Raw genomic sequence first — 20,499 nt, 5'->3', positions numbered from 1 at the left:
CTGAACAACTTTGTCTTCAGTTCTGTTTCCTTTCAGGACTGTAAAGAAAGAGCAGATTTCCTTTTCCAACTTCACTTAATTGTTCTCCTCTTAATCTGAATGTATTTAAAGACAAACTTACATTTCTTTAATAGGCATAGAGCCCTCTTTGTGAACTCTACTGATTTCTTAGGATTTGAATGCAGTAATTGCTGAGCTGTTTTAATAATCCAAAGTGTAATACTGTCTCTGAGGCTGATAGTCAAAAACTATTGGCTTTTTAATGGTGCTGCTGGTTCTTCAGTAGTTCAGTGTCTTACAGCTTTGGAGACCATTCACAGTTTGAATTCTGTTGCAACTTTAAAGTACAGTGTTCAGGCTGGAAACCGAATTTTAAAAAATGGCATTTTTTTTAATTGGGTGTAACTGGCCATATCCCTTTTTTCAGGTCAGATAGAAGTGTAAATGGTAATGGTAAGGACTTGTTTTCCAAACTAGATGTAAAAGACCATTTTGTACAGCTTTGAAAGTAATAAATATGGTAAAGGAATTAATTGGTAGAGCAAAATTTGAGACAAAAGTGTGGTGGTCAGGGAACTGACTTTTGTATGTTGATGTGAGTACCTTGTGGAACTCTGAGGAAAACAGTTGTGTTACAGACCGCAAGTACCTCAAATGAGAGGTGCTCTTAGCTTTTGTTCCAGAAGTGCTGTGGTGCTCGGGGGCACCGTGAAGTCTGTGTCAGCACACTGAAGCAAGCTGCCCTGTTGGAGGTTTCCGTCTGCAGTACACAGCTCACGGGAAGCAAATACCGTATCAGGTCGTGCGTGCTGCTTTGGGAACCACAGAGATACAAATAGATCATCTTTGGGGACAAGAACACCCTTATGAAGGACTCTCTCTTCAATGTCTTCCTTGTTATTCCACTTGAGAAATCCTTGAGTCTACTGCCACTTGTATGCCCAGCTCTTGCAAGGAAACTTACTGAGTATAGTCTGTGCAAGATTTTCAAGTTACTTAATTTTTAAAACCTAGGATTTTAACTGGATTCTAGCAAAGTAGGTTTTTTGTATATTTTGGTTGTGGGCTGGGAGAGAGACAGCATGTAAGGGAAGCTGTTTTTCAAAGGTGCATGGTGATCTTATGTGCTAATTGAAAATCCACTCACTGTTTGTTTTTTAGGGTTTTTTTGTCTTCCTTCAGTCTTGAAGATCTAAAAATATGTTTTGTGGTATAGTACCTTTTAGGCATGGTGTGGTTCTGGAGGTAGTTTCCAAGGTAGAGGCAGGGATAACTCGACTGCATTGTCTTAAATCTTCTTAAAAGTAAGCATCTTGATTCGTGTAAGAAAAATAAGTTTAGAACTGAATTTGGAAAGATTAGATTGGAATTGCCTCAAATCAAATTAAGCCACACTGCATGGAGTGCTGGGAATAGAAATGCAATTACTGTAAACTTGTACAAACTGATCTGTTGCATTATCTTGTTAATCTAACATACGGTACTTTTTGTGTCCATATTGCAGACAGCAACTCCAAACTAACATGGCAGTCAGACTGTGTGATGTGGCTTCTCTGCTTAGAAGTGGTTCGTGGGCAGCAGAGCCTTGGACTGGGGTCTGTGGGACTTTTCTTAAACTCTGTAGGCTGCTACTTTTCATGTTACTAGTGCTGAGGCCATACCAAACTCTTTAAACTTGGAATGTTAACTCTTCTACGTTTTGTTATAGGCTGTAGGTTGTGTCCCTATTCTGTGAGAGCCTAGAGCACACTGGCATACCATGACAACTTTTTCTATAATATTGTGACCTCCTGTAGCAATTATACTGCTTGCCTCTTTTCTAATGTCAATTAGATTTTAGTACTAATTCAAAACACCTGGTGGATAATTGAAGAGTAGTATTGTATGAAAATGGTTTTGGTATGGTCTGAATACTAAATTGTGGTAACTTTAAAAAGCTGTATATTGTGTATTTATGATTACTATTTTAAAAGTATATTTCTAAAAAACTGTTTGAAAACTGTAAATTTATCTCAAAGTATCTTTCTGGGTGAAAAATATTTAGTAACTGCTGAAGATGTGCTTTGTTTTATGAACAGTTGTATTCAACCTATCAATGGAATATGCATTATTTCTAAAACATATTAGAACCATCTGCTCTGAAAAAAGTGATACTATAGCTGAGAAGTGCTGTAATTTCAGCACACAAGCTACTGCAGCTGTTCACTTGAATGTTGGCTTAGGATCTCATTCTTGCCACCTGAATTTGAAAATAAATGTGCAATTAAGTGGGGATTGTTTGTTGTCCTTGCTGAATCCTGCTAATTTTGATCAATGAACACTTTAAATTTGAGAAGAAAGAAAAAGGGGGGAGGGGGGGAAGCAGTCCTAGAGACAGAGTACAGCATTTGTGGCTACTAGCTCTGCCAGATACACTAGTTTTTGAAAAGCAATTTATCTTAATTGGGATCATCTACTCTTCTGTTTAGTAGATTTTTCATCACAGTGGCAGGAGCAGGTTACCCTTGGAGTTTGTCACAAGGGAAGAAAATGTTGTTCCAGTTGTAGCTGCTCAGGAAAACTAGATCACATTAGGTATAAAAATGTTCTTAATAGATGCCTCTTCCCTTTTTTGTGTTGTGTCCTCCTGGAAAATACTTCTGTAAGCAGAACACAGAAATGTGTTCCTAGGAGTGTCTGAATTGTCGCTTAACATGCTCAGCTTGCCCCCTCCCCTTTCCTTTTTCAGAAATTGCAGCTGTTTGGGTATGCATTGATTGCATATGCTGCTTTGAATAGGACAGAACCTCTAGACTTCCTGACATTACACTGCAATTTTCCTATAGCTTTAGTGTGAAAACTAGAAATTTTAGTATGAGGTTGGATTTCGGTGATTGCTGGGTTTTTACTGAAACTTCTTGATGAATCTTGCTTCTGTGCTCAAACATATATTACTGGAGAATTAACTTACAGAATTTTGTATGTTGTCCTGTATAGTTGCCTCAAACAGGGTAAGCTGCTTAAGTCTTGGATATTAGGCTGCCATTAATCTACTGTGTTTGTGAACTGTTACCATTCAGTAACTGACTGAGATGGCAGAGAGCCTTTTGTACATGTGGTAGCTGGTAGGCAAGTACTGATGCTTCTCCAAGTGATTAATGCTGTGCCTGCCAATCATGCAGTCAGTTACTCTGGAGTGAAACACAGTAGTTCCTGGAGTGGGAGTGGTGATCACTCCCTTTCTTTGATGTCTAAATCAAGTTAAAAGTATCAAATTTAACTTTTCAGGGTGCAGAGGAGAGAAGAGGTGAGGACCAGGAATTGTCAGTTTAATCAAATAAAAGCCTTTAGAAACCTAACTCCAACCTGTGCTGGCGGAAGGTTGACCTAGAGGTTATCAAGAAAGTGTTTGTTTTCCATTGCAGCACACTCATGTATCTCTTAAGTTTGTCTTTTAATTACTTGCTTTCTGCTATTGCTAATGAGAAATAGGCCCAGGATACAGTTATTGCCCACCTCTTTTTGCAAATAACCAAATATTATCACTTTAAAAGCTACATTTCGTATCGTCTCAGGATGAGTTGTAAGTTTATAGAGCTGATTGATTACCCCTGCAGCAGGCCAGTTCCGCTTGGTAACTTCCATGTTAGGAAGGCTGTGATGCCCTTAAATGAAGAGATTTGGGGAGGGTGAAAACTAAGCTTTGAGTGTTGACTTCATTGAGAGCTTGTAGAAGATTTTGGTGTCAACTTCTTTATTGGCCTGTAAGTTTTTAAAGTGTTGCCTTGACTAACAGTTAACCTTCTGTATTGGTGGGATATTTTTTTGCATATAGAGTCAGTGTATGGCCCTGGCAATACCATTTCTGCATAGTAACAGGTTTTCTAGATTTTCTGCCTGGACTTGTCCTAATAGATGGCAAAACATGAATTTTGAATGTGCTTATTTTCTGTTTTTCAGCAGATAATTGCTGCCATGGAAACACAACTGTCTAATGGACCAACTTTCAATAATACAGCCCATAGTTCAACCACCATAAACAATTGCTCATCACCAGTTGATTCTGGGAGCATGGAAGACAGCAAGACCAATTTAATAGTAAACTACCTTCCGCAGACCATGACCCAAGATGAGCTGAAGAGTCTTTTTGGCAGCGTTGGTGAGACAGAATCCTGTAAGCTTGTCAGGGACAAAATAACAGGTATGCTGGTTTTAAGACTTACTGCATGTTCTTATTTTCCAAGCAGCAAGCTGTCAGTTGGTGTTCTGCAGTTCTCTTAAGTTATGGAATAAAGGCAGAAGAAACCAGTGCTGATGTTGCTGGTCAGAAGGAACTTAGGTTTATCGTTACATAGATTCTACACCCAAAAGTTAGGTGTGTGTATTTGTTTCATCCAGGTTTGTATGAGTGCTGTGAATGCTAACAGGACACTTAAATCTTCTGAGATTGAATCTTCTCTCCAAAGACTCTAAGATGTGGAAAAGCAGATACTTATGTTTACTTGAGTTTCTAGTGAACTCCATTGGAGTCATGACTACTTTGTTCTAGTCGATGCAAAACCTCTGTTTTCAGGGGTGCAGGTAATTAAACTTGTACTTTGGGAAAATGGCAGGTTACTTTACTTCATAGGTAAAGCTGCTTTTGCATTGCAGCACTTGAGCAGTTTTTCAGATGCACGCTTGAATCAATCAACGTGTGCTGTCAGAGTGCAGGTATGAACTGCATTGTGACTCTGTGCTGTTAGTACATTATTTTAGCAACAGCTGGTGCACAGGTCATGTATTTAGACCAGTTGTTTAACTTCAAAAGAACAACCCGATGGATTCCTGCACAAGAATGAAAGGATAGCTGGCAAAATTCAGTTTCTCACCTCTATTTTCAACTCTTAAGTACTCTTGAATTCAAAGACACTGATGTACCACTTATGTTGGCATTTCTTCAGTTTTGTTCAGAAATGTTGAGTTTTTCCTGGTGCTTTTTTGCAGTGTCCTTACATACCCAGCTTTCAAGAATACATCTTGAACTTATGTTCTTGGTTGGAACTCCTGAGTTGTACTGGTTAGCTTCTGTGTGTTTAAAGCCACTCCTCTTTGAGGCTGCATGTTCTCTTTGTTTTAAGGGATGGAAGCCCATACTTTCCTATTACTGAAACTCAGTGGCAGAACATGGACACTTTTCACACTAAATAAAAACCTCTGTGACTCAGTGTTCCTTGAGCAGCAAATGGGAAGGCAAAAGCTTCAGTTGACACTGATTGTGTACCTTCAGCCCCTGCCATGTGTTGTGTTGATGGCTTGGATATGCTGGAGAGATGTGTTCCTGGACTGTGTATATGAATAGTGGCAGACAAGTCCTAAAAACTTTCAGACAGCTCTAGCACCAACCCAAGGACTTGTCTGGTAGCACATGCTTTCTTCTCTTGTCTTGATGACACAGTTGTTTCTCTAGTGTGGCAGTAAAGTTATGCCACCCTTTCCCACATTGATGCTGTCACTGCTGTGTCATCAGTACAAGGGGATGATGCCTAAACCTGAATCTGGCAGCAAAAAGATACCAAGAGGAATATGTCCCAGGTGTTTAGTGCATCTGCTGCAGGTGGAGGACAGTGAGCTACCGTAGGGATTTCTTCTCCTAAATTTGACCACCTATCTGCTGGACAGGGAAAGTAACTTTAGCCAGAGCTTATACCTTTAGTGAATAATACAAAGTACTTCAATTACCAGTGGTCATATCTGCATTCTGCTAATACACAATTAGTGAAAATCCTGACACTCAGTGACATAGGGCAATCGCCCATCTTTTTTGAGAATGCTTTTGTCTGACATTATTTGATGCATGCTGAAGACTGTATTTGTGACTGAGTAGTTTTTTGTACTCCCATATTGCATGGGAATTACCTGTTTCATGTAAAAGGATGTTTTTGGCATTGGTCACTCTTGCTTGTAGGTCTTGGCTGCTGTCCTCTATAGTTTTGCTATCAAACTACACTTGTGCGTCCCCAGTCACAAGGTGGATTCTCAGGCCTTACTTCCTGGGCTTTCTGCAGTTCAGCTCTATACAGCATCAGTCAACTTTATGCTTGACTTTCAAGTGCTTTACAAAGTAGAAACTAAAGAGGAGAAATGTCCATACTCAGGCCTAGAGTGGAGATGCTGTGCTTCTGAGATGAAGAATGGGATTTCTTTTAAGTGTTGATATTTTGTAGAAAATTTGTAATTTGAAAGCCAGTTCCCCCAAAACAAGGGAATCCTGCCTGAAGAGTAAGACTTCAAGATTAACTGCCAGAACTGTATACCTGTGTCTTGTTGAATTCGGTAGTCTATGCTTCATGGCTGTTCCCCATTTCAGTTAGTAATTGCTGCCAGCTTACCCAGTCTGAGGGTATGGACCATTTAGTGGCACAGAGTGAGTCAGGTTAACAGTCTGCTTGAAGCTCAGCATTGACCTTTTGGTTTCCTTCTTATTCAATAGTCTCTGGCTGACTTTGCCAGGTTGCTTTGCCCTTCCCCTTTTGCATCTGAATGACTGGCACTTCCTACCATAGCAGTTGGCTTCCTCTTAAGACATTAGGTAGTGGAATGGTTAAACTTGTGAGGTACCCTCCTTCAGCATGGTAGCTTTGGCTACTGAAACCACTGCTTTTAGTCCTTCTGGGCTGACCAAATCTCAAAGCAATCTCTGCTCTTCACTGGGAAGAATACTGAACATGGTCGGGGGTGCCAAAGAAACTAGATGGCTGATGCCACATGTTGCTGTTTTCAGCTGTAGGCTGGTTGGTGCAGGAAACAAGCCTGTCTCTATAGGTAATGACTTCAGTACTGGTTTTGAAAGAAAAGGTCCTTTACATAGCTGTTTCCTAACCTTTTGTTCTGGGAGTGGAAAGATGGAACTGGTACTTGATCAGGTAGTGGAATGGCTATTCAAAGTGTTTCTGTCTTGCAGATCTGCATTCACATATTTAGTGTTACTTGTTAAAGTTACTAAGTATTAACATGCTTCTCCCAATTAAGAGGCTGCTGCAGGCACAAAACTGAGCCTCAAGGTCTTAATGATGGATGTGCAAGTTGTCCACATCCTCATGCGATGGTTTTGGTGTTCGGTGTGCTAGGAGCTTATATTGCTGCTAGTGTCAAGACTCCCTACCTGGGAATAGAATGCAGAAAAACTTAAATTGCAGACCTCTTGTCTGAAGGTGTGATGTCTTTATGTATAGCATAAAGTAATGCCTAAGGATCCTGAATTTAAATTACTTAGTAGGTAAGAAATCCAGGGTTGGAACTATTTGAGATAGGTGGTGTTTCTAGCTTATCGGAGTAGCTTCTCAGCTTTGAGGCATACATTCAGCTGCCAGCAAAAACATTGTATCAGTCTTGTTCCAAAAGGTTTTAGTATAAATGAGACTGAGAAATGTGGTATCTTGAGCTTATAACTGCATTGGGAGCAATACTTCTGATTTAAGTAGCCTGGAGCAAGATTACTTTGTGTTTGTGGATGTTGGGGAGAGATTGCTCTGGTTTCAGTCCTGTTCATAATAATTTTCAGGCTTTCTACAGAGTTATTGAAAAGTAAGTTCTTTTGTTTCTACTATGCAGAACAGGGATTGTTACCAGGTTTCTGCCAAGGAAGAGATTTGGCACTAATTTCTGAGTTAAGTTGGTTTAATTCCTGTGTTAAAACAGTATTTTTTTTAATTTTAAATGAACTGTCATGAGTACTAGATACGTGGTTAATACCTTTTAATTCATGAGAAGTTCACGGGAGAATAGAGGCTGAAATACTTTCATACAGGCTAAACTTTAAATGAGAATTGGTAATGGGCACAGTTTTGGTCTGCCTTTGACTGTCTAATTCAAGTTGGTCCATATCGGGATTGGATGCATCCTCTGTCTTTGTGAGGTGAAGCTTCCATTATGATGTGCTGGAACTGAGCTGTTTGCCAAGCAGATCAGACTGAGCAGTAGAGGAATGCTTAGAAATCTGGTAATATCTGCATTGGTGAATAAAATGAGACATGCAGGTGATCCTGAACCATTTCTCAGCAGTGAAACATTTTTTTGATGAAGAAAACAAAATTCTGATCTATCTGCCCATATTGGCTGGCAGTTGCAAGAGTCCCAGTCTGTATACCAGTGATGTGATCCACTAGCAAATTTTAAGATATGGAGAGGCCTGCTTCATACTGGGTCACCAATGCCATGTGTTTGAATTCAGAGTGATCAAGGATGACTGTTGCCATCTTGGCCTGAATACTTGTCAGTGTCCTGTGGATCTGAACCAAATTATCTCCTACCCTATTACTTAATAATCAGTCTGTGGTCACAACTGCAATACTAGATTGCATTATAACAGTGTCCCAGTTCCATGAAGCTGTGTGCACACTTTAGTATTCGGATGAGTTCAACCTGAGGGCCTCCCTGCCTCTGGAAAACCTATTGGAGGGAAGGGAAGCATCACGGAGTTCACTTATGAATTTCATGTGAGCAGTCTGAAGCCCTGTTTTTAAAGGCCTGCTCTAGTAGTTTCAGTAATGCTTTTTCCATGGAGTGGAATTTCTTAAAACATCTTGACCGTTTCAGCCAATGACTATAGTTCCTTGCAGTGTACTGTCAACAAAGTTTGGTCCCTTACTGATTGTTATCTAAGGGTTTATTTATGAAGGAGGTAGGTGAGAAAGCAGAACTGCAGGATGTTCTCACTGGTAATCTGCAAGCATGGAATTCATGGACACAGTTTGCTGTTGGGGCAAACATTGGTAGCAGAAGTAAAGTCTACTTGGTCAGCTGAGGGAAAAACATTGGAAGTGTTCTCAGCAAAAACTAAAATTAGCTGATTGCTGTTCCGTTTTAATGAAGGTAGACAAATTAAACCTTGATGCTAATGAAGATTTTAAAGGGTACTAAACAGTCTCTTTATGTGAGAATCCCATTGACAAGAGACTTATCGGAGAACTGAGGCATGAATGTTACTTATCTTCACTTGTTAACCAGAGAGCATGTCTGGAATGAGTCACTGTGCCCAGGTTTTCTTGAGTCTGCTAACTCTTGGATGCTTTGGACTGATGCAGGTGTATGTAAGTAAACACAAGATACAAAGCAACCACATGAACTAACTATATAGATGTACAGTAGGTGTGAGACCCTGGTCTCAGGAAAGCACCATAACTGAATTCTTACCAGCTGCTCTAGGTAACTGTTTAGTTTAAGTGCTTATACATATTTAAAAGCAGCAGGTAACATTTTGCTTAATCTAATGTTATGCATGTGTAATTATAAAAATTAAGCTAAAAATACTTTAAATATAAGCAATATGATACTTTAAATGGGATGAAGTCTAAAAAAAGTCTTTAAAGCCTTTAAACCACAAGCTTTCTGCTTGTACAGGATAGAGGAGTTTAGTAGCTGTTTGCAGAATGCAAGAGACAGTAGTAGCTGCCATGTAAAAGTGAAGACTTAGTATGGCAAACTGCATTTTCTAGACCTATATTTCTGAAACTTGAAATAGGTAGAAACTACAATGTGGTGTTCTTACAAAAAAGACTGCACTACTTAATGCCAACTGTCTTTGTTGCAAATTCAGTTGTATGTGTGGAAGATAAATGCTTAGTTTTCACATTGTGGAATCTCCATGATTTCAGGCCTTTGTTTCTTTGTCACTTACCCAGGAGTGCTTGTGGAATTGTTAGCCAAACTGAAACTTCATGGAATTCAGACTCTCATTTCAGAAATAGCTGAAATCAGATGTCATAAATTTGGGAGAATTTCTTGGCTTCAAAGCTCTTGTACTGTTCCCCTAACTGTAATAAACCTATGCTTATAAAATTCACAACTTTAACAGAGAATCCATTTAATAGGTCAGACTTTCTTGTCTTTGAACTAGCAATAATGCATATACATAGACTTTGCTTGCAGTTTAGCATGCCTGCTTGTACTTCCTACAAAAGGAGGCAGGATGTGTTTAGGCATCTAGCCTGGAACTGTAATTCACATCCACAGAGCTGTCTAGCTGTGAAGCCCTGGTAACAGGCTGTTCCATTTAGTACAAGGAGCCAGGTACTCCCCACCTGAAGTTTTTTTTGCATCACTTCCTGCCTTCTAAACCTGAAGGAAGCCTATCTCAGGACACTTGATGATCACTGTTTATGGGCCTGGTTTTCAAACTTGATCCAACTGCCTTACTGTGAAGCTTATATGTTCATTGGCAGCCTGATCTTCTTGCACGCATTTTTCTGAAAACCTGCATTCCCTGTTTGGCTTGTGGCTGGCAGCTATCTGTCATATTGCAGTGTGTTTTCTTTATGGTCAACATTATAGGCTCAGAGTAAAATTCCTCAAGTTTTATTATGTGACCTTTAAAAATTTCGTAGTTACAATCTAGAAATAATACAAAGGGATGGACAGGCACATAGAGGAAGGGTCACACTTATTTCTTGTCCTATCAACTTTAGTCGTAGGGAAATGGGCATATGTCTTGTTTAATTATGCATATTTTATCTTGCCCTCTGCAGATACTAATGTCCCATTGCTGTTTTGCATGTATACTGCATTTTGCACCTGCACTAACATAGTAGGTATCTGGAACTACAGTTCAATGTCTAGAGCTACAGTTCAAAAAAAGCTGCTGTAGAAGCTGAACATTTCCAGAAAATTGTTGATGCAGTTGTAGTCAGTATGTTTGCAATTACAGTTTGTACAGAAATAGTTTTTAGTAGTTAATACAGAACACACAAATTTCAGTATTCTTGAAGAACCATGGTAACAAACGCAAAGGATTCTGATTTGGTCACAGAAGAAAACATGAGTTGGACTTGATGTGTTCAGAGTTAAGCTTATGTTGTTAACAGCAGTAATAATTCTAGTAACAGTACAAACACTGAATTGACTAATGTATATGCATACAGTCGGTGCAGTGTTAGGAGGGACTGCGTAACAATCTGACAGTGAAGAGTAGTCTCCTGTAGTGCAGAGTGCAAGGAAGGACCTGGTGACAATGCTGAACTGTAATCTTCCCGAAGAACTGAGGCTGGGAGTTGGAGGAGAATTTTTTTTCTGTGGATAGGTGCTCTGTCTCAGTAGACCATGGGTAAAACACTTGATAGGTTTTGTGCTTGCCTTGACTCTTACAGCAGTCTTCAGGTAATCAAGGGAAAGATACTGTGTGTCTTCTGTGGAGGCAGTAGAAAGTGTTGTCTGGCTGCTTCAATCTAGAACATGTGAAACTCCTTGACTTCTGTAGCTTTCTCTGCTTCTATCGTACCCATGTTAGTGTCTGTCTGGCAAGAGCAGAGCTGTTGGAAACCTTATACTTTGTCAGTGCTGCTGCAAAGCTTCTGACTTTTTCTGTATGTGAACAGTAAGTTTCAGAGCGATCTCATTATTCTGCCTAGGGTGAGCAGTTTCTTTCAAGTTTCTTGTCACTGTTGGTTTGAACAGTATTGGCTTACTCTTGAACCCTAAATCTTTCATTTCAGCCTTAATATGAGACTAATTCTAGGGCATCTAAACTAACCTTCATGGGAGTATGGGAAGAAATATTGTCTTGTACTTATGCTGTAATCTTACTCTGTACTTTTTGCTGCCTTGAAGTACTGTATGTGGAGGCAAGGTTAGGAGACAACAAAGTTAGGCAAGTAGTTTTCCATTTTCTTCATCTCCCAGAGGAAGCAAGAGGAGACAGATACTATGGTGCATCTGTGGAGTGACTTAGTCTGCAGAGTGACTATTTATATACAGTGTAGGATGATTTAAACATTCTGTGACAAAAAGTGAAAATTTTGAGGATGGTAGGGCACAAGTGCCTCTTACAGGGAAGCCCACATGAATGAACAGACCACTGCAACTTCTCCACTTTCCAAGAGGTTTGCTGTTTTTGTGACACTCCCCATCTCTTTCCTTCTCAGCCTTTACTCCCAATGTGTGTGTTTGCAGTCATATCTAATCTGTCAGATGTTTCTGCAAGGTTCTGAGTGCACTCAGGGTGGGAGTGTAGTAGAGTAGTTTGGCAGCTAAAGGAGGAGCTAGCTGAAGCTGGCTGCTCTTTTGTGGGGTATTGAGTCTGAGAGGCTGGGGTTCTTGCTAGCTGTTGCTTAGTGCTGTGCTGAGATAAGAAATAAGTTCTGGCAGCCTGACAGTTTCTCATTTGGGTAGGGATGTGGAGAAAAGGTGTTGCCAGCCAAACTGTCTTGCCAGCAGGATGCCCTGTGCAGAACTTGACTAAAATGTGAAATCAAGAATAAAAACCAAATGGGATTGGAGGCAAGCTTGTATTTATATGGTGACTTTGATCTCTTTGAAGCAACTTGCTTAAGATCTTGAAGCATAGATTTTCTGGAGGTGGGCATGAAGGGGAGGGTTCTTCTTAACATCAGCTTTTTAATTTTCATGATAGTCTATGGTTTGAACTCTGCAGCTGTTAAAATGCAGTCTGATGTGGCCTAGGGACTCAGTGTGTTGTAGCACAAAGCTAGTGAAGCAGTTTTGAACTTTGTGTGCTTATTGGAAGAAAGTATGATAGCAGATCGTTGGCCTACTTAGTGGGTGATTGGAGTACTATCCTGTTTGGACTGCAGGAATAATCCTGAAGGAGTTAAATTTTCAAATAAGCCATATGTGTGGATCCAGAGCACTATTAGTGGAGACTTGTCTTAAGCCTGTTAATAATTGTATCCTATAAGTTACCCTTCTCTGATTCTGTATATTGCTATTAAATGTTATTGAAAGAGACTTTGTGGCATTTACTGTGCTTTTTCACAGTAAACTGCCTAATCTATTGCACTTTGGATGTCTCCTGGAAATAAGTCGTGCAAGCAGGTGGAGATGAAAGAACTCCTTTCATCTTACGTTACTCAAGATAGCACTTGATTGGCACTGCACTTCCACTTGCTTTTCAGGATTCTGAAGGCATGACACTGACCTTTCAGAAGTTTATAGGTTTTGTTTTTACAAATAAAAAGGTAGAACCCCAGCACACACCCCCTCCCCATTTGATTAAACCGGCATAGTCAGTGCCAGGGATTCAGTTAAGTTGCCTAGCTAATCAGTTCTTACTATTGACACTGTATAAACAAGCTGGCTTTGAAATGGTCAAAGTTTATTCATCTGTATATTGACCTGAATTGATGAGCCTCTCTCCATATAAAGCATAAGCAACAACTTCATGTTTTAAAACAGGAAACCTTTTTATAAGGCTAAATATGATGAGGGACCTCTGAATGTAGTGATTCAGAACACCATTAAATCACCGCGTTTCAGCAAACACTGCTTTTTGATGGGGATTAATACAATATACATTTTCCTGCACTTTTCTGTGGGCAGATTAAAATTCACTTTTGTCGGTAATTGCAGTAATTTACAAGAAGCCTGTGAAAGTGTCAGGTCTTGCAAATTGGCACTGGTCCTGTAGTGATGTGGAGTATGTTGTGTGCTTTTAGCAGAGCTCTAGAACTTTTTGCTTTCAGCTTGGGAGTCCCCACACTGCCCGTTCAGCATGTCTTGATCACTGCTTACTCTTTCATAGGTGCTTGTAGATACATTTTGCTGTTACGTTCTAGTGATTCTAGGCCAGCTGTTTGAATAAATGTTAACTCTAGTGGAAACCAGTGTGTTTTAAGAGACCTCAAGTAATCTGAAGTTTGTATAGGCATCACTGCCTTTCAGGGTACCTGTGCTGTGAGATTAGTGCATAGTATTTATAATCATCAAGGCATGTTGTAGTGAAGTTTGCTTCAGTTTAGGTAGTAGTGATACTGACCTGCACACCCTGAAGCCCTTTCACTCCAAGGGTGTTGTGTAGATTATAAGGATCTGGGTATCCCTACAGAAATGAGTACATCCTTTCAGCCACCATAAGCAAAGTGCTAAGCAATAAGACTTGAAGCTGCAGATGGTCCTAACTGGATCATGGTTGGTCTGTTATGTATTGAAGCAGCTAGTATATTGCGTTCTATAAACAAGACCTTAATTACATGTGAGGAACATTCTTCAGATCTGTGTATTTTGCTATATGAAAGCACTGTATTTATACATACTATTTTCTTTCATTATGGTATACTTCAACTAGAAGTTCCTGCAATACAGATTTGCAAGGCTGAAATCATGGGTTTTGTGCATAAGTGAAGGAAAGGATTTATAACTATTCTGTATGGATTTTTTGTCTTCCTGGAGTACGCCAAGTGTGAGTAGTAGATAGAAAGTTATAGAAGGCAGCAGAGGAAAAATGTGCAAGCCTCTGGTTTTAGTGATGTGATGCTTTAATCCATATGTAAAGGGAGAACAACTGCTGCAAATACAGCTCAGGTCCTGCAATTTCGTTGTATGATCCCTTTAACAATTTTTGCAAATTAAGCAATTCCCAGAGTTGTCAAAGGCACAGCCATGTTATCTTCAAGCTTTCCACACTATTGACCACCTGTTTCAATTAGTTTGTTTTTACTTTTTCTTTTTTGAGCCATTTGGTATAAAACTGACTAAAACAGATGCGGACTTGTAATCTGAATTCTTTCCTGTCTTCCAAGTTTCTGGAGCTGTTGAAGATAAATTGCCTTTTTTTTTTTCTTGTGGTCTTCCTAGTGCCTGCCTGGTACCTGCTTCATGCAGGTTAAGCCATAGCCTTTTTTAAAGTGCATTTGAAGCCTAATGTTGCTGCACAATGGTTATTAAATCTTGGATCTATAGCAAGATGCATTATTATTCCCCCATCCTTTTTTAAAATAAAAAAAGCTTCCTTCTGGAAGAATCTCGCTGTGTTCCTTAAAAGAATTACCTTATGGAAACATATTTCAGTTTCAAGTAATAAAAATGTGAGCTTCTCTGTGCGTATCCTTTTCCTATGTGTATTTTCCAACTACTGTGAGAAATGGTGTGTTTTCTGCAACTACTGATCTGCAATACTGAGTAGTTGTTAATCACAGCTATTAAAACTGAAGGAACGATATTCCCTTTGAAAACACTTGCAAGACTTTGTTACTGATCATTTGAAAACAAATGATAGTTCTAGGTTCTTCTAAGAATGAGCATTGATAGCACTCAATTAGCAGGGCTACTTTTCTTCCGTTACGCCTACCTGTTAAGGAGATCAGTAAGTAGATGAGGGGAACTGGAACTTATAAACCATTTTTTTTGTTTGCTCCTTAAAATGAATCGGTTTGTTTTACAGAAGTCAGTCTTACCTTCTAAGAAGCTTGAGCACATACTGAAAAGGTTTGAGAGTTCAGCTGATTGTAGTATTCGTTTTGGCTCTAATTACTTCTTGTCTCGTGGAATGTTTTTAAGAATTCCAGACAACGTGCAGGCTTAGCAGGGTAGTCTTCACGGTTGCTTCAGAAAGGTATTTTGCTCAAGCCGTTGCGTTGGGTGTTTGATGGCTCAGATGGGAAACAGCAGCCAAGGACTCCCTCGTGTGGCGGGTGTGCCAAGCTTTCAGAGGCATCTCGCTGCATCGTTAGAAGGCCACTGTTCTAGTTCGTGTGGGTAGGGAGAGCATGCTGAAATAATGCAGGTAGCTGCCTCCGTGAGGAAATGCAGCAATAGAAACTCTTCTAGTACCGAAGGTGCTGTTTGTTCTGCACCTGTTAGTCATCTGGTAATAACATTGCATACTTTTTTCAGCACTGACCCACTAGTATCAGCTGTGTGCTCGAGCAAAGAAAGTTCTACAGTATTTGCCTTGGATTTTGCCTGGTAGAGAGGCTTCAGTCATGCATGTAAGAAAATTATCTTCAGCTGTAGCTGTTTAGAGAGGAGATCTTGAGGACACAGATTCAGTAGACAAATGGACAGCAGGAGACTTCAAAAGCAGAAGATAAGTAAGCTTAGTATTGGCCAGAATGTCTGGGATCAGACTTCACATTCTCAGTAAACTATCAAGATGGTTTTAATCAGTCATGAAATAAAACCAGTCAGCTGCTCTGTAATCATGATGTTGGACAGAAAACAATGCATGCTTTTTCAGGAGAAAGAAAATGTTGCAAGACTACTGAAAATGCAGCACTTGAGTTCACTTTGTGTTTGTAACCTGGAAGGGACTTTTCCTGTGTGATAAAACTCTTGCAATATTTCAGAAGTAGCTTTTGAAAGGGCTTACTTAACATCTCTTAAGTTAGAGCTCATGCTTGTCTACCTTTCAAGCCTTTCTTTTAAGCTGTAACAGATTGTAAATGACCCTTGAGCATTTCCAGGCAAACACATGTTAACAGGATTGCATAGTTCAGATGAATGAATCCTCTCTTACTATACATCCAGCCCAGCAGCACTGAGTAAAGAGCTGTTGAAGATGCTGCCTTTGGCATTTGTGTCTGAAATAGTATTCCTTCTTGGTTCTGAGGTGCCTGCAGGCTTTAGGGAATGTTCCTCCGGAAACTGAGTGGCAGCTCATAAGTTGAAAACATAACAGAAGCATTTTACAGCAGTTCTGCACTCTGACATCTGTTACAGGCTATCATTCCTTGGCTACTACAGAAGGGAGCAGCTACATGGAGACATTCCTGCATACCAGTCCGGTTAAAGAAGTTTTCTGTTATGTACTGTAGCCCCGCTTTTTTATTTACTTTCACCTGTTTTCCAGGTGTATGGGTATAGTTGTTAAAGGGACAATCTCTTTAACTTGATTTTCAAGGAAGCTTGTCTGATCTGAAGGTTTCTCTTCTCTCTGTCCTTCTTGGAAGTGCAGCATGGAAGAATTTGGCTTTTATGTGGCAGGTATATTAAATCTTTAGAAGACAAGGCACTGCCTGTGGCTGTTGTAGCTGCTTCCAAAGGAAAAAGAAAGGAAACGAGTGGTGGCAAGTCTGTTTGTCTTGCAAGAAAAGTTGCCAGGCAGGACACTTCCAAGGGAGGTTGAGAGGAGAGGCTTGATTGCTAGCCTGTTGTGGTTGTGCTAAGTGGCTAGGTTCAGCTGTTTAACTCCTTAACTTAACAGTATTTTAGTGCAGGTTTCTTGGAAAGAAGATGACTGGCTTGGTGTGGGGATAGATAATTTAGTTAGGAACATCTTTCAGTTTTTACTATATTCCAGTGTAGTTCGACTACTGTTTGGAAACAAGTTCTGGATATCCCAGAGAAATGGAAGCTTAGAGGCAGCGGAAATTTGAGAAGAGCTGACTACTAAGAGATGGTAATGTGTATACTCTCCCTAGATAATATATATATATAAATTTGTCATGTTGTCCTGCACTTCTCTTCAACTGTTCATTAGTGTTGACAGGTGTTGCTGTCAGTCCACTTGAGGCATAAATGGCTGCCTTGGATGGGTGGGCGATCAGCTGTCTGATCCTTAACTGTCTGTCAGTAGACGGACAATAGAAAGGAGATGCCACTAGCTTTTAGAGTGCAAACACTTCGATTGAATCAACAAAAAAGTGCCTTATTATATTCAGAATATGTGATCTCTAAATTGATGTAGTAGTGTATATGCAACTGAGAATGACAGCAGACGTTAAGAAACAAGTGATGTAAAATTCCCCATTCAGATGGGGGACATGAGCTGTATTTGCTGTGGAAGTGAACTTAAGTGGAACCTTCAGACTACAGAAAGCAGCAGGAAAATAGGTGACCTGTTGCTCCACGCTTACTTGACTGTGTTCTACTAACTGTCCTGTCTAGAGCAGTCTCTATTCTTAATGGCAGGTCTTACTACACTGAACTGGAGGATTCCTAAGGACACCTAGGCTGTTTAATGCAGCCAAGTATTTCATGCGTGAACACTTCTCTAGCAGAGGACCTTTTTTAGGTGGTAAGATGCATGAGTGTTCAGAAAGCTTCAGTACTTATTTTTTTTGTTTGTCACCAGCTATCTTGTTTTACTCTCAATTATGAATAACTTAGATAGTAATGGGCAATAAGAAAAAATGCCTTGCCTCTAGGTCTCTTGGCAGTGTTGGGTTAATGGTTGGACTCAATGATCTTAAAGGTCTTTTCCAACCTAAATGGTTCTAAGTTCCTGGGAGAGCTTTGCAGAAGTAATTAACAGTGATAGGTGAACTGAGTGGCTTGTAATTGCTTTTGAGCATTTGTCAATCCAGCAGTAACTTCTCCTAGCTGGTATAAATAGCCGTGCCTCATGGAAATGTGTGGTACAGTGTAGTGATGCATTTTATTTTTAACCTATAATCCTTTCCCTTAAGGAAAAATTAGACTTGGCTTGGATCTTCCTAACAGCCAGTTAAATTTCTTGTCTTCTTGTCAGTTCGTCACTTTTCTCACATCCCCCAGTAGTCCAACCTAAGTCTTCATCATGATTCTTTACTTCTAAAATTCAGTTGTTGCAATGGGAATCTGCTGCACTCTATCAGCTTAAAAGCATTGAAGCTGTTGCTGGAAATAACCAAGGTGTCCTTTCACATAAGTAGAGTTGTAGAGTTAAGTTATTCCTATTCAGGAAGTTGAATGTGTGTTGTCAGGAAAAGAATGATGTTGTTTTACCAATTCCAATAAAGGGGTTCTCTTCTGTTTTAAGGAATATTGCTGCTACTTTTAAAAGTAAAGTGTTAATAATGGACAAGGGTGTCAATTCTGTCACATATACTTTGTATGACCACTTCCTCTGTGGATAGCACCCATTTGGGACTTTTGCTGGATGCTGTATAGCAGATTTTCTTTGAGTATTTACAGCTGTGTGCAGTATTTAAATAGGCTTTTCTTATAGTAAACAAACACTTGTGAAACAACTTGGGCAGGATAGAATTAGTTTTTGTGACTCTTCCTCTGATAAGTATTATGAATTGGAGCCTGTGCATTTTTCAAGCAAAAAAGTGACATTTTTCAAGGCACAGTAGTAAATTCAGGAGCACAGTGGACATGGCTATATATTCCTACTTTATTTCCCTTTTCCAACTTGAAACTTTTTTGGCCTTTAGTTGACCATTGCCTGTGAAGGCTTTCTAATTTCCTAAGGTCTGTATCAATATGGTCTTTATTTCCTTCTTACTTAAAGCATAGATTAAATATTTTATAATTATTATGTGTGTGCATCTCCACTCAGGTCTCTTGAGAAGTGCTTTCAAGGACTGATTAGAGCTAAATTGTCTTCCTCTCATCTCAAAATCTGCTCTGTATATTTACTGTAATGTCAAAATCACTCTTTAACTTGCATCATCATTATATATGAAAAATATATATCATCATATATGACAAAAAATATGAATTTTTGTCAGTGACCCACTTAATGATGGATATAGTATGCCTAAGTCAAAGATGCCTGCCTGAAAGGATTTTTTTGCCAGTTAGGCTTCATGTTGATTTTGTTGCAAGTCAGTTACATAAAGCATAAAACTTAAGTAATGAATATGAACTTTCAAATCATAACCTTTGCTTGAAGTCTTTTGTTCATGGGTGTGTGAGATGCACTTCTACTTCTATGTGCGTTTTGGGTTTATCAGATTTGTTGAAGAAAAATTCAAGTCAAACTGCTTTTCATCATGTATTTCCTCATTCGTTCCAGATCACTTCACCATTTTGACTTTTTCTACTTCAGGTGGTTTCTTCTTTTTACCAATTATTTAGCTAACTGTTGTTTTATTCTACACCTCATTGCCTAATACTTACAGTGATCTGAGTATAAAATCTAGTAAAAAGTGTACTGTAACAGCTTTAAACAGTGCTGTGAAATAGCCACAAGAACTATCAAGGGGAAGCTGAATCGACAGTTTGAGCATGTAGCCTCTGAAGTATTGCTCACTTCTGCAAATGATCAGAGTATTCCCCCTGAAGGTGGTGAATGTTTTCTTACTCTGGCACAAGTAGTAGCTCATAAAAATAAGGAACTCGGTTGCTCCTTTCTTCGATACAAGCTAAATTCAACAGTGTTATAGGTCTCAGTTATGGAAAAAATACCTGATGTGCACAGATAATCTCTTTTTTGTGTTGAGGTTGTGTAGGCCATAATTTTGAAGATCTGGGTAGAAGGGGCTAAACTGGCTATTCAGATTACCTAAACACATAATAGAAAAAGCACCAGGATGACTGACCTGTAGAGACGTCAGTTGTTTTTCAGATTATAAGCATAAATTTGAGAAACAGAGCTGAGGCAAGAGCCAGATGGAGCTCACCCTGTTTTAAAACAGTAGGAGACTAAGATGCTTTTTGATACACATTTTAATCTGAGGATTATTTAACTTGCGGACAACTATAGATTTACCCTCTTTCTTTGAGTCACCCAACTGAACTCGGACATGTAATCTACTTGAAGTGTGTTACTAGACTTGGAAACAAGTGTGTGTTCTGCAGGAGATGTCTGTTTTGGCAAATGGAGTTTGGTGTAGAAGAGGCACAAATAGAATAGTCCAGAGCTGTTTTCTGTCAGTGTTCAGTTTAATTCTTGGCAACACAAATTAGTTATTACAATTACTAAATAATGTAGTTCCTCTTTTTAAATATCCCGAGTGGTGGCAGATTTGGTTTAAGAGCTTCTAGCTTTGACTTGTTCTGTCTTGAAAGCAAGAAGTTTAGACATGGAGGAAGGGGAAAGCTACACAGGAGAACTTTTCTGAATTATACTACCCAGGCATCTCTTGAGTACCATTTTTGTGC

At 39.5% G+C, this 20,499-nt stretch overlaps 1 protein-coding gene across 2 annotated transcripts in view; it reads left to right on the top strand.

Moving 5' to 3' along the window:
* The first annotated feature begins 987 nt into the window (after positions 1-987).
* The window catches only part of ELAVL2 (ELAV like RNA binding protein 2), a 46,486-nt gene continuing 26,974 nt past the window's right edge, over positions 988-20,499 (top strand). Inside the window, exons 1-2 of one of the 2 annotated variants that reach the window (XM_056324781.1) lie at positions 988-1,595; positions 3,943-4,180. In XM_056324781.1, the coding sequence (XP_056180756.1) occupies positions 1,524-1,595; positions 3,943-4,180 (310 nt within the window). In that variant the 5' untranslated portion in view covers positions 988-1,523. Of the gene's footprint in view, positions 1,596-3,939; positions 4,181-20,499 lie in introns of both variants that reach the window. The other variant, XM_056324780.1, reaches the window with a different exon arrangement.

This window comes from Falco biarmicus, chromosome Z (assembly GCF_023638135.1).
Source record: "Falco biarmicus isolate bFalBia1 chromosome Z, bFalBia1.pri, whole genome shotgun sequence".
NCBI classification, from domain to species: Eukaryota; Metazoa; Chordata; class Aves; order Falconiformes; family Falconidae; genus Falco; species Falco biarmicus.
This window is presented reverse-complemented; position numbering and strand designations above follow the sequence as displayed.